At 53.9% G+C, this 14,020-nt stretch overlaps 2 protein-coding genes and 1 long non-coding RNA gene across 6 annotated transcripts in view; 2 read left to right on the plus strand and 1 right to left on the minus strand.

Annotated features, from left to right (window-relative positions):
- Positions 1-334, minus strand: part of LOC112839491 (uncharacterized) — a 47,500-nt gene extending 47,166 nt beyond the window's left edge. For all 4 annotated transcript variants that reach the window (XR_012382094.1, XR_003212217.2, XR_012382095.1 and 1 more), the window contains exon 1: positions 164-334. This is a non-coding gene — a long non-coding RNA (uncharacterized lncRNA). The remainder of the gene's footprint in view (positions 1-163) is intronic.
- A 345-nt stretch (positions 335-679) lies between these two features.
- On the plus strand, positions 680-3,030 carry CCNO (cyclin O). Its single transcript, XM_025892342.2, has 3 exons — positions 680-1,066; positions 1,686-1,871; positions 2,358-3,030. Exons 1-3 carry the CDS (start codon positions 680-682, stop codon positions 2,841-2,843), a joined length of 1,059 nt encoding a protein of 352 aa, XP_025748127.1. The 3' UTR covers positions 2,844-3,030.
- Positions 3,031-7,655: 4,625 nt separating this feature from the next.
- MCIDAS (multiciliate differentiation and DNA synthesis associated cell cycle protein) lies at positions 7,656-13,749 on the plus strand. The gene is made up of 7 exons (XM_025892332.1): positions 7,656-7,772; positions 7,860-7,956; positions 8,138-8,229; positions 11,465-11,537; positions 12,098-12,321; positions 12,948-13,058; positions 13,309-13,749. The coding sequence occupies exons 1-7, from the start codon at positions 7,656-7,658 to the stop codon at positions 13,747-13,749; spliced, it is 1,155 nt and encodes a 384-aa protein (XP_025748117.1).
- The last annotated feature ends 271 nt before the right edge of the window (positions 13,750-14,020 follow it).

Below are 14,020 nucleotides of genomic sequence, written 5' to 3' on the forward strand. Positions count from 1 at the left end.
AGCGCTAGGAGGGATACTGGATCCTAGGGTCCTGCCTAAAACAAAAATTACAAAAGCAATCGAACTAGAATTATTGCTTGTATGGGTCACCGAGGAAAACTGTACTGACAATTCTCGTTGGAGCCCTGAAAGGTTGGACACTGATCTTTACCAAATTACCGACCTGGATTATAGCCAGCCTGAAGGGCGATCGCACTTCGAGACTATCTGGACCAGGACGCGGAGATGGCGGCTGCGAGAATCTTTTTTTTTTTCCCCGGAGCAGTCCGGCCCCTCGGCGGGACTCGGCGCTCACTCCGCCTAGCCGCCGCCCCACCCCCGGCCGCGGGCGCAGCTCTAGCCGCAACCCCGGCTCCGTTACCTGGGTAACGCGGGACGCGCGCGGAACCAGCAGTGCAAGGCGGGTGCGCTCAGCCGGGCGTAGCTCCTCCTCTCCATTGCGGGCGGTGCAAGCTACACCCAGCCCGCAGCTTGCTCGCAAGCGGTTCTTTCTCCGGAAAAGCGCGGCCTCGTGCGGCTCAGTAATCATCCAGTGAGAAGCCGGGGGTGTGGTAGGGGGGAAGGCGCCCGCCGAGTACTTAGGGCTTCGCCGCGGCTCTGGGCAGCTTACTTCGTACTCTGGAGCGCGCCTTCGGTTTGTCGCAGGCGAGGAGTCGTAGAGCGGCCACCAGGCTGCACCATGGTGACCCCCTGCCCCACCAGTCTCGTGAGTCCCGCCGCCCGGGCTGGGAAGCGGGACAACGACCAGAACCTCCGCGCCCCGGTGAAGAAGAGCAGGCGTCCACGCCTCCGGAGGAAACAGCCGCTGCAGCCACTGAACCCGTGCCCGCTCCCCGGAGACTCCGGTGTTTGCGACGTGTTCGAGTCCCCCAGCTCCGGGTCTGATGGGGCAGACAGTCCCGCAGCATCCGCGGCGCTAGGCTGCAGCCCCCTACCCGCTCCTGCCCAGCAGTTGGTGCAGCTAGATCTACAGACCTTCCGTGACTACGGTCAGAGCTGCTATGTCTTCCGCAAGGCGCGGGAGAGCCACTTCCACCCGCGGGAGTCGCTGGCGCGGCAGCCACAAGTGAGGCGTTGGGAGAGCGAGGTCCCCACCCCCGCTCCTCTTCCTCGGGCTCTTTCCTCTTCTGCTCCGTCTGCCCTCCGACGCGCCCCGGGGCACGGAGGTTCGCGGTCCGAGCGGGAAGGGGTTTTAGAGGGCCGGGCCAACAGCCTCATTTTACAAATGGAGAAAAGTGGGGCCTAGATGGCTTAAGTGACCTGCCCGAAGTTTCCATACTGGTTAGCAGGAGCACGGTAGAATGCAGAGGAGTGAAGACAGTTTCTAGGTTCGAGTCAGGACTCCTCCCGACCCCGGGCAAGTGATTTAACAATTCTGAGCTTATTTCTTCATCTGCAAAGTGGTGGCCCTCTCCCCTCACTGAATTGCCAAGAGGATTACAAGGTAATGTGTATACACACGCGGCGCAGAGCCAGGTACGAATCCAAGGGTTCCGGCTCCTTGCCCGACCATTGCTCTTTGTGCAGCAGCGCCGTCCCAGTGTTTCCCAGTTTCCAGCGCTTTTAAGTTTTTCCTTTTTGTGCCTTCCTCCAGAGAGGCTCCCTGAGTTTTCTTGGCAGGTTCCTTCTGCAGACCCTCTTTGCCCGCGGCTTAACCGGTCCTCCTCCCACGATCCTCCGCGCAGGTCACGGCGGAATCCCGCTGTAAACTGCTTAGCTGGCTGATCCCGGTGCACCGCCAGTTCCACCTCTCCTTCGAATCGCTCTGCCTGACGGTGAACACGCTGGACCGCTTTCTTACCACCACGCCTGTGGCTGCAGACTGCTTCCAGCTGCTTGGGGTCACGTCCCTGCTCATCGCTTGCAAACAGGTACCTCCGAGCGGGGTCTGGGGGACAGCCACTCTCTGGCCACCACCCGGCTTTCCAGCGCAGAAGATTTAGTGCTGGGCTCTCCGAATTCATTCTGTCATGCATTTGCAAACGTATACATCCACAGCTTTAATTTCACAATAGCTCCCCCCCACCTTCCCTACTAACGGTCCTTTCAGCTGGCCCCTAAAGAAATAGGGTGAAGAGTGTCCCAGAAGTAAATCCCAACAGCTCTTTGTAGCCCTGCTATTCTAGACTCCGGGGGAAAATATTTAAAATTTCTCAAACCTTTTTTTAGCTGGACAGTAGTTAGAGAAACTGCGCTGGAAGTACACCCCAGGTGATTAAAGTGCAAGTAACAGGCGAAGGCCCAGCTGTCTCGCTGGAAGGGATGGGGGGAGTCCTGGTTTTCTCCCGGGTTTGACCCTGGGATGGGCCTCGGCCCTGGATGCTGCGCTGCGGGGGCTGAGCGCCCCTGTGTTGCAGGTGGAAGTGCACCCGCCGCGCGTGAAGCAGCTCCTGGCCCTGTGCTGCGGTGCCTTCTCCCGGCAGCAACTCTGCAACCTCGAGTGCATCGTGCTGCACAAACTGCACTTCAGCCTGGGCGCACCAACCATCAGCTTCTTCTTGGAGCATTTCACACACGCGCGTGTGGAGGCCGGGCAGGCTGAGGTCTCGGAAGCCCTGGAGGCGCAAGCCCTGGCGCGCGGGGTGGCGGAGCTGAGCCTGGCCGACTATGCCTTCGCCAGCTACACTCCCTCCCTGCTGGCCATCTGTTGCCTGGCGCTGGCTGACCATATGCTACAGCTCCCGCGTCCGGTGGACTTGAGCCTAGGCGGGCACCCCGAGGCCGCACTGCAGGACTGCCTGGGCAAGCTGCAGCTACTGGTGGCCATAAACGAGACCTCCCTGACTCACATGCTGCCCTTCCAGATACGCGAGAAGTGCAGCCTGTCGCCGAAATTGAAATGAAATACACCTTTGGTTTCCTGTCTACCCCGGCCCAGTGGCTGGACCTCTCCCATTGCTGTGGAAGAGTGCGGTCTTGGTCCATAGAGGGGTTCCTGATTCCCACTTGTTCCCGAGGTCGTCCTGCAGATTGTAAATAGTGTACGATAGTAGCGTCTCCTCGTTTATTTATTTTGCTAAGTGCACCTGAGAGACCTGAGTCTTTCCCCAATAAACAGGCTATCAGTCTTGGTTTGTCTGAATGCCACTGTTGCCTGTGTTGTCTGCGGGGAGGGAAGGTGAGGGCAGCTGGGCAACACAGGTAGTAACGACGGAGGGGTCCTGCCTCCCTGGCTCCCACTCTGTAATTAGGATATCTATGTGGGAACACTAGGTCCTTTGAGATGCCAGTCGCTGAGAGGGTCACTTGTAGACCTGTATCCCGTGACCCTCTTATGAGGCTGAGGACTGCTCATTCCCAGAGGTCCAAAGGGAAGGTGGGATGTGAACCTGAATAGAACCCACAGCAGTCTATGCTGTCTAGAGGGGTGGGGACATGGAGGATGCCCAGCTGGGAAGCTCTGGGAACCACACATGCCCACTAGCTAGGGCAAAGCAAGACCTACTCTGACAACTAACATGTTGGAAATGAAGGCTTTGCAGGCTACTGTGGCCATGATAAATAGAGCCCATTTACCCTGCGATGACTTGGTTCAACAGTTCACTTTTGTCTTACACCTGCCGCATGTGAGCCCAGGAGAACAATGGCATAGTAATCATGGCCATCATTGGGTGCTTAAATGTACCAGGCACTGTGGTCAGCATTCATTGTCTCAATCCACCAACAACTCTATGTATTATCCCATTTTTCAGAGAAGAGCCCTGGACCCCAGAGAGGGTGGGCAATAGTAGAGCAATCAGGATTTGAAGGCAGGTGATTGGGAGTCTAGAGCCACATCCTTAGCCACACTGCTCAACTTCTCCCACTTAACAGGTTTGTAGAAAGGCTTTTAAAAAAACCCTCTTCCCGAGGTAGGTGTGTTATCTACTCAGTGTGTTCCATTCAGTAGAGACTATAGAGCACATATTTGGAGAGCCAGCACAGTCCCTGCCTCCAGTCATGACACAGGTGAGAAAACTGAGTCGAGAAGTGAGACCGAGGGTGTCTGGGTGACTCAGTGGGTTAAGCTTAAGTCTCTGCCTTCAGCTCAGGTCATGATCCCAGGGTCCTGGGATTGAGTCCTGCATCAGGTTCCCTGCTCCTTGGGGAGCCTGTTTCTGCTTCTGCCTGCCACTCCCCCTGCTTCTGTTCTCTTTCTGTCAAATAAAATCTAAAAAAAAAAAAAAAAAAGACCGAGGCTTGCTGGAGTTAACTCCACAGCTGTCTCATCACCTTCATTCTCACTGTGGTGAGTCTGTTGTAGACCCAGAGGAATCTCAGTTCTGTCACCTCCAGCAAATATCTTCATTTCTCTGAGCCTGACAATCTTGATAGTGCTGTTGTAAAGCCTAAATGAGATCCTGAGGTAGTATAAAATAGTGATGAAACAAGTGGGCTCTGGAGTGCTTGAGCAAGTCTCATCTCTACACAGGAGTCTCTTCTGTAGAATTAGGAATAACAATAACCTATTTGGTGGGATGGAGTTATGGATTTATTTTTAAGATTTAGAGAGAGAGGGAGAGAGCATTCTTAGCAGACTCTGCACTGAGTGTGAAGAACCTGCGGCGGGGCTCTGTCTCACAACCCTGAGTTCATGACCTCAGCCAAAACCAAGCATCTGGATGCTTAACCAACTGCACCACCCAGGCGCCTCAGAGGTATGGATTTCATGAGGTGTTCCATACAAATCCCTCTACACAGTCCTGGCATATAGCAAATTTTCAAGAAATGAAGACTGGTGGCAGCACAGAAAAAAAAAACATTGGAGAAAGAAATAGAAGGCAAATATGGAAAAAAATGTTAGCTATTGTAGGTGAACCTACTGTTATTCATTGCACTCTTTTCAAGTTTTCTGTAAGATTAAAAAAACCTTAAGTTTTGCGGGAACAAACTCCGTCATGTTCTATCTTTAGGATCAGTTTAAATGTATGACAAATTTGCATAAATGAAAAGCAAGCAAATTCAAACCAAATTTAGAGAATCTTCCTTGTACTTCTCTTCCCAAGCACCCTCTAGGTACTCTCCAGCACCAGGACCACTTACTCTGAGCCCCTCAGATCCCTTCTCTCCCCTTATGTTAATGTTCAGCCCCCTAGGAGCTTTCTCAACTTAGGCTCAGGGATAGGGAAGTGGTGATCCCAAAGCTGTTTGAGAAGTGGGTCTGTGATGATGAAAAGGAGAAGGAAAAATTGTATCGTCTGACCCAAGTCCGCAAATATCTAGAGCCCTCAAACCCACTGTTGAGGGTGGCGGTAGGGCCACTGGCTCTTTTACAGAAATGTGACTTTGGGGAGAAGTTGTTTTCACCAGCATTTACTCCATCACTCAGCCAAGATGGATATGGGTGTGTTGGTTGCAGAATCATATGTGAGTCATAGGAGTCATATATTCATGCTATTCCAGCTCTTTCTGCCACATTTTTATGTACGATGCCCCTATTTTTCTACACTTTGGAACTCATTGAAGAAAAATGAGTCTATTCTGTAAAATCAGGAATGGTCTCAGGTGAGAGATCTTCTCAAAACTCAACTAAGAGCTCCCCTCCTCCTCTTACAGACTGGGAAGATGGGTAGGGATGGAGGACTGGCTAGTGACTAGGCTACTCAGGAATCAGAACAAAGCCAAGAATAAGTTGTGGGAGGCTGGAAGAGCGGCTGAAAAGCCTCCTTAAAACAACATCAAAAACATCCAACTTATCCACACCAAGCACCAGTTGCATTACATAATCTCATTTTAATAGCACCTCTATTGAAGTCAGTGTTATGATTTTCCATTTTTTAAAAAAAGTTTTATTTTTTTTAAAGTAATCTCCACACCCAACGTGAGGCTCGAACTCACAACCCTGAGATCAAGTCACATGCTCCACCAACTGAGCCAGCTAGGTGCCCCAGTGTTATGCTTTTCCTAAAGATCTGGGGCTCATGGATCTGGTGGAGCCTGGTTCCAATCCTCAGGTACTCTGACCCTGAAGCCAGAGCCCCTCACCATCAGCGATACCATACCAATTCTAGCTGCCTGCCCTCACCCCAGCCAGGTCCCTGAATTTATAGATAGGTCAAAAAGTCTCTAAGTCTATTCTAGCTCTACTATTGTAGAACCATCTCCAACACTGTTAAGAGGTGTCTTTATTAATCCAGATAATAGGGAGAAATAAAAAGGGATCATGCCTGGGCGCCTGGGTGGCTCAGTTGGTTGATCGACTGCCTTCGGCTCGGGTCATGATCCTGGAGTCCCCGGATGGAGTCCCACGTCGGGATTCCCTGAGTCTGCTTCTCCCTCTGACCCTCCCCCCTCTCATTCTCTCTCTCTCAAATAAATAAATCTTTTTTTAAAAAAGGGGATCATGCCTCTTTATTTTTTTGAAGATTTTATTTATTTGAGAGAGAGAGAATGAGAGATAGAGAGCACGAGAGGGAAGAGGGTCAGAGGGAGAGGCAGACTCCCTGCTCAGCAGGGAGCCCCATGTGGGACTCGATCCCGGGACTCCAGGATCATGACCCGAGCCGAAGGGAGTCGCTTAACCAACTGAGCCACCCAGGCACCCCATGCCTCTTTAAAAAAAAGAGGATTTTCATTACTACTACTTGGTATAAGACACAAACAAGGTGCCCAATAGGAGGTTACAAAGATAATTTCAGGTGACCGTTCAAATTCGATAGATCTAAGAGTGGTCTGAGCGATCCCCTCACCCAGGGATTTAGAGATGTCCTTTCTTGGGAAAGGCCCTAGTCTTGGGAAGGGCAGCGAAGACTTCCGCCGAGAAAGCAAGGCCAGCTGTGCCCAGGGTGGCCAAATGCTGCGGTGGCCAAATGAGGCTTTCGGGGGAGAAAGCGACTGGGGTTTTAGGGGATTTGGGACCGTCCAGTGTGGCATTTTCCGAACAGGGAGGAGAATTTGTAGATGTCGCTTTTTCTTAATTGACTCTTAAAGGCTGCACTCAGGCGTCGCTGCTCGGGAAAGTGCAGAGTTAGGGTACGGGCGCGGCTCTAGGCATCATGCCAAGAGAAACCAAGGGCAAGTCCTTGAGGCAAGACCAGAAGTGCGCCCCCCGCCTTGGGGGAAGGGTCTTCTGTAATCTGGGAGTAGTTTTGGGGTAGGTTCCACATCCCCACCAAATTCTACAAGGCGGTCAAATGCCGGAGTCTGGCTTTGGCGAGTGTCACTCCGCGTTTATTTCGTGCCTTATGGCTGGGGTGGGAAGAAAATGAAATAATCGTTAACTTTTCCATCCCTGCTGTCCAAAAGCGGAAAGGCGGTACCCAGTGTTAGCGACCAGTGGGGCTAGTCCACCCTCCCTTTTTGTGGCGCTGCCGGGAGGCGGCGGCGCCAACGCTCACCAAAAGGGCGCTCGCGGGCCCTGGTCCCGCGCTCGCTGCTCCCGGGGGAAGCCGCGTTGCCAGGTTGGGTTTAACGCCTCCGCCCGCGCGCAGATTGTCCGGGGCTGAAGGCGCCACCTCCGGCGCTCAGGCGCGAGCCGCCCCTCCCGCGCGGCAGTCTTCCCTCTCCACTGGCCCTCCCTCTGCACCTTCACAGCCACCCCTCGCCTCCAACTCGGCCACGCGCCTGCCTCTGCAGGCGCCAGGCGGAGCGCTGACTGTGGGTCGCTATTGCAGCCGCGGCCACAGACGCCGCTGCCGAATAACCAGCACCTGGGCGGAAGCGGGCGGGGAAGCAGGATGCAGTCGTGCGGAGGCGCTGCGGCGGGACGCCGAGCCTTCGACAGCATCTGCCCCAACCGGATGCTGGAGCTGCGGGGCCGGTCTTTCGTCAAGCCCGGGAAGCTGGAGAGGAAGGTGGGGCCGCGGGCCGGTGCCGGGCAGGGTCCGCACGCCCTGGGTCCCGTGGGCTGACCCATGCTCATCGTTTCTGTGTCCGGCTAGTTCGCCCCTCCGCGGAAGTTCTTCCCTGGTTGCAGCGGCGGCAGCCCAGTGTCGGTGTACGAAGATCCCCCGGACGCGGAGCCCGCTGCGCTGCCAGGTGAGCCTGGTTGGCTCCCGCGCGATCCCTCGGGTTCCCCGCGCTGGGTGGGTAGGGCACGCGCGGCTCAGAAGAACATTTCTCCCCCGGGCTCCGATGTCCTGGCGGGGATGCCAGTGGCGAGCCCTGGCGGAGAGACTCAGGGCCCGCCTCGTGCGTGTCTCCGGTTCTCCCCGCTCAGCCCTCACCACCATAGACCTGCAAGACCTCGCGGACTGCTCGTCGCTACTCGGGTCCGACGCGCCGCCTAGTGGTGACTTGACCGCCTCGCAGGTACCTCCCCTTAACTCCTGAAGCCCGGCGGCCTCGGACAGCCCAAATTCCGACTTTGGAGTCCAGGGTTGATTTCCGCAGAGGCTCATCTCAGGCCCGGAGCGCAGGCAGATGTAGCTAGTGGGGGCAGACATGGCGGAATCTCAGCCCCGAGGATCGGAACTTCTTCCTCCCTCCTAGTCTTTTGCGTCGGCCGCATTCTCAGAGTTGTTCTGACCAACTTGGGACAGAGGGGCTCACCTGGAGGACTTCCCTCCAGGTAAGGGGTCTCCTGTTCTCCCCATCTATTCCCTGGAGCTGTGACAAAGCAAGCTGGAGATTGAGCACTGAGGACCCAGGCGAGGAGGCGGGAACAAAATGGAGCGCTGGGCACCTGGTACATGTCCTGTCAGTGCTCCCAACATTCCCTTTCCGGCCATTCACTAACAATTTTCATTCCCTGGGTATCTAAGGAGTGTGAAGATTGACGGATAATTACTCGATCAAGACTGGGAAAGACGAATAGAGTTTACACTTAGGGGAAGAGGGACGAAGGACAAAGAACTGTGGAAGAGATCTGACAGCAAATGTTCCTCTCTGCAGAGATGGCTCTTCAGCAGTGGGGCACTTTAAAAAAGTCATTTTCTGCCCCTCCAAAGGCTCATGTCACTTACCCTCATGGGGCAAAGAGGTATTTGACTTTTTCTTTTCCTCAAAAACTTATTTCCTTACTCCCATCCCACTTCTAACACTTGCCACTGCTGACACTCCCCAAGTTGATAAGGGAACCTCCCAGCATTGGTGTGTGGGAGGCCAGAAGCCTGCCTGGCTCATCGATGGGACATGAAGTGCCCAGAAGGACAGGAGGTCTTAGCTAGATGCAACCTACAGGAGGAGTGCCAGTTCCAGCTTCCTGGCAGCAGGTCCTGGGGACACGGGTTCCATGGGGGAAATGTCCAGCACTGAACACTCCAGAAGATATGACCACCTCAGAGAACTGAGGTTGGTGGTAGAACACAGCCTTCCAGGCTTCCCCTAAGTGCCTCTAGAATTGGGTTAGAGCCCAGATGGACTCAGGGTAGGTAGCTACAAGAGCAGAGAGTGGTAAGGCAAGGGGTGAGAGTGGGCATTGCCCTGCAGAGGGCATTTTGTTTTTCTTTTTCGATCTGGATGCTCAAATAAGGAAAGACAATACTTGAGCATCTTTCAACTGACCCAGAGGCCCAATCACTATCTTACTCCAACATGTTTATTTTGCAAGTCATGAAAACCAACCAGGCTCTTGTTGAATTTTTGCTTAAGTATTCGGAACTTAAATTTCACATCACGTTCTGTATGAGCCTTTTTTTTTTTTTTTGGCTGCCATTGTGGTTTGGAAAAATGCCAGATTTTTATCTAATTGGGAAGGTAGGATTCAAAGTTTCAAGCACAGAGCTCATGCCTGATGGCCCAAGAGGTCCAGGACTTTTCCTGGGGGAGAGAGAGCTGGTAGAGAGGGAAAGACACCCTTTAGAGGAAGAGCCCCTGGAAAGACCCTGGCCATTGCACACTCAGGTCAAAATTCCTAGCCTCCTTCCTGCTGGGTAAGGTGAACACAGAGCAGAAACACTACAGAGTGTTTGTTTGAGGTCCAGGATGAGCCAAAGACCTGGTATAGCATAGGAAGAAGCATTTCCTGGGCCCCAGTTCCTGACTTGGCCTCAAGGCTCCTTGTGGTAAGGGTTTTGGCCAAATCTCTACTAAGAGGAAGACCTTTCAGCCCTTGGAAAATGAGTCTGGTTTCTGGCTCCTTCAACCAGGACACAACTTGTGCTTCAGGATTTGCCTCGGCCCTTTCTAAGCTCCTTTCACCCTTACAGCTTCAGTTCCTAACTGGTGCTTGAGGCCTCCCAGATTGAAGCACTCCTCCTTGAGGAAAGCTGATCCTTGTACTTTCTTCAAGGTTAGGGTCAGAGTAAGTTCCTCTTCTCGGCAATATTTGAATAGTAGAGAAGGGCTTTAGGGTAGATGAGTATGATTAACACAAAGGAATCAATCAACAATAGTGGAAATCAGTAGAATAGATATTTCTAATGGGCATATTGGATGCATTCCCCCACACCATATGCCTTGAGAAACTTCTTTCCTCTTTCCCAGTGCTGTCTTCATTGGAAGACAGGCTCTTCTTAAAAAAGAGATCAACGCTAGAGGCAATGAGGTATGGAGGAAAGAAGATTGAAAGAGTCCCCATCATTCTAGGACAGGAGCCCCAATTCCATGTCAGAGTTGGATGACTGGGCAATTCACTTTCTCTGAGCTTCAGATTCTTCAAAGGGGGAGGAATCACTTCCTGGGTCCTGCATGCTTCCTACATTGGGTGAGAATTAACATAGGGACTCTGTGTAAAAGAGTTAGTTTTGTCGACTCTCAAAGTCCACGAATTAAGGGAATAAGAAGGTTCCGGGGCTGTCAGCCTCCTCCTGTCTCCTTCTGCCTCACACACCCAGGCACATTGTGGGAACCCAGGAGATGTCCAGCTCAAGATGTAGGAGGAGCATCACAGTGTAGGGAGAAAGTAAACTCCGACTTGTTGAGAAACGGAAGAGCAATACGGGCCACCCTTGCTGCAGGCCAAACAAAAGCACTTTCCATAGCATCCCTGCCCCCTCATCATAGCCTACCTTTTCCCTTCTTGTATGGGGAGAAGGTGGTTTAGCTGTGACTGAGTCTCGGCGGGATATAGAGCCTCAGGTTGTTTCTTTGGATGATCCTGCACGCTGTCAGGTCTTGGGAGGCAAGTCGGAATTTACGCACACCCGCCCCCTTATCTTAGGGCACCGCTCCTCCGCGGGGCGGAGGTAAGTTGAGGGGAGGTTCCGCGGGACGCTGGAGGGACGCCTCGGGCCTCACGGCGGCAACTGGTTGGCTGGTGGGGGGCCAGTGAGGCGGCGCGGGGACTGCCGGCTGCCAGGCATGGGGCCACTACGCTGAGCGCCGAAGGACTCCCGCCTCAAACACAGCCCCGCACAGTTTCGGCGCCCTTCAGGACCCTCCGGGACCCGGTCCCTGCTTCGAGTGCCGCTCCTCACCATGGCAGTGCAAGCCTGCTGGGTTCCAAGCCTGGGATGGGGCTTTGATTTTCAGGTATGGGGCTCGGTTGCGAGCGACAGTGCGTGCACACCCGCTGCCAAGCCCGGGAGGGCGACTGTCGGTCTGGGAAGTGTTTTAGGCCTGCTGGACCTGACAGTAACTCTTTCACACCTCTGGTTTATTTCAGAACCATTCTCTGCAAACTGCACCGGACTTCGATCTGCAGGATTTCAGAGACACAGTGGATGATCTCATTGCAGGCAAGTGCAGTCTCCTCGCAGTTAAATAAAGGGAGGTGGGCGTGTCCCCCCACTCCGCAAATCAAACTAGTTCAGATTTCGATTTCGTGGTCGCGAAGGTGGTAAACCCAGCACCTGTCAACATCGTAACTCGTCAATGGGTCAGGCTTTTTCATATTTATGAGACAACACACTTTCTAATGGGGAAGATGAATCGCTGAAATCTATAGCGCTTTCCCAGTTTATGGGTGCGAGTTCTGGGAGAGGGAGCCCTACTCTGTGATGTGGTCAAGGAAATGTTGGGTGACAGGAGTGTACAGAACGGCAGACGGGGGAGGACTTTGGGCAGGTTTGCCCTGGCTACCGTGGAGACTGAATTCAGATCAACTCAATAGGCATATATGGAGCGCCTGCTGTGTATGAAGAAGATCAGAAAGGGCCTAGGAAAAGTAGGGATTGCAGAGTGAGGGGTGCTTTACTTAACTTCTTCACATAAACCCTACACCCGCCATGGCATTTTGTCCCTGTAGCTAGCTGGGCACGAGTCTGAGGCTGCGAACCTAGCTCCCACTCTTCCTCAGACTCATCCTCTTTGATGTCGCCTCCTCTGGCCGGTGGAGACTTCCCTTTCCCTCCTTGCGAAGTATTGCCATTTGGGCCCTGTCTCTCTCCGCCGCTGGACCCAAGGGCCCTGCAGTCACCGCCGCCGCGCCCTCCGGATGTGCCCCCGCCGGAGCAGTACTGGAAGGAGGTGGCCGACCAGAACCAGAGGGCACTGGGGGACGCGCTCGTTGAGAATAACCAAGTAGGGGCACTGGGCTGGCCACCAGGAATCCTGGGTTGGGGACAGGGTATGGAGCTCTGGGCAGAAATGGGGGTTGCAGGAGAGGGAATGTGCCCCAGTGTAAGTCAGAACAGTGCGCGGGCGGGTGCTTCTCCTAGCTACCATTGCTCCAGTGGCTCTTCGGTTTCCAACCTCAGTAAGCGGGAATGATCCTGCCCGACCAGATTTTTAATAGGGACACCCATATTTACTGAAGGCTTCCTATACACCTGGTATTGTGCTAATCAATTTACTTTTTCTTCTAATACAACCACTGAACAAGATACTACTTTACTACCCAATTTTACAGGTTAGGAAACTGAGGTATAGGAAGATAGAACTTCAGAGGCAGAACCTGTATCCGCTTGTTGCCCAAGTCCATACTCTTCACCACCACACTACACTGAAGATTGAGATACATTTTGTCTAAGTGCTTTGTAAAAACAAAGGACAACTAAACAAAAGTGATTATTATTCTCACCAGTGCAAGTGCCCTTGGGTCCCCAGTTCCAGATTAGACGTTAGGATCCTGGTATAGTTCATGCAGAGTATACAGATGAGACCGACCACAGTGGCCTACCTCTTCATATTTGGGTCTCCTCCTGCAGCTGCACGTGACGCTGACCCAGAAACAGGAGGAGATCGCCTCGCTCAAAGAGCGGAACGTTCAACTGAAGGAACTTGCCAGTCGGACCCGGCACCTGGCCTCGGTGCTGGATGTAAGTGGGGTGCGGGCCTGTGGGACACTGCGGGACGTCGGAAATGTTCCTGTGTAGCCCCCACCCTGTTCCCAGTATTGGGACCCAGCGGGGTTGGGAGAAGGGCGGTGGCTGCTGAGAGCTTGCGGAGCCCCTTGCAGCCTGCATCTAAACCCGCAGAGTTCGAAAAGGCGCCCGGGTCTGCTTTGCGCGCCCAGCGCCGGGGGAGCCCAGCCGACCCCAGCTTGGCGCTCCTCCCCATCTTTTGTAGAAGCTGATGATCACACAGTCCCGGGATTGCGGAACGACAGCCGAGCCCTTCCTGCTCAAGGCGACAGCCAAAAGGAGCCTGGAGGAGTTGTTCAGTGCTACGGGGCAGGATTGCGCGGAAGTGGACGCCATCCTGAGGGAGATTTCCGAGCGCTGCGACGAAGCGCTGCAGAGCCGCGACCCCAAGCGGCTGCGGCTACAGCCGGAGCCCGCGAGCAAGGCAGGCGTGCCGGGGAACCTGCACGGCGCCTTCCGAGGGCTGCGCACAGACTGCAGCCGGAGCGCGCTAAACTTGAGCCACAGTGAGCTGGAAGAGGGAGGCTCCTTCAGCACCCCCATCCGCAGTCATAGCACCATCCGCACTCTCGCTTTCCCCCAGGGCAATGCCTTCACCATTCGGACAGCCAACGGGGGTTACAAATTCCGCTGGGTCCCCAGTTGAGCTAGGATGTGGTGCCCCCAAACACTGTCCTGTTCCGGACTGAAGCGCCTGGAGGCTAAGTGGGAGTAGCTGGAACTGTTTCCTGAACCTGGACTCTCAGAAGAACTCCCCCTGCTGGGCGAATGCCACCCTGAAACTTATTTTTCAGGAACAAAAACGTCTCTCGATAATGATGCACTGTAAAGTCCTGGTATAAAATACGGTATATTCCCTCCCCTTTCACAGTGTGTGTGTGTGTGTGTGTGTGTGTGTGTGTGTGTGTGTGTGTGTG

The sequence above is a fragment of the Callorhinus ursinus genome, unplaced genomic scaffold (genome assembly GCF_003265705.2).
Source record: "Callorhinus ursinus isolate GAN/ISIS: 27379988/994484 unplaced genomic scaffold, GSC_fseal_2.0 scaffold23, whole genome shotgun sequence".
NCBI classification, from domain to species: domain Eukaryota; kingdom Metazoa; phylum Chordata; class Mammalia; order Carnivora; family Otariidae; genus Callorhinus; species Callorhinus ursinus.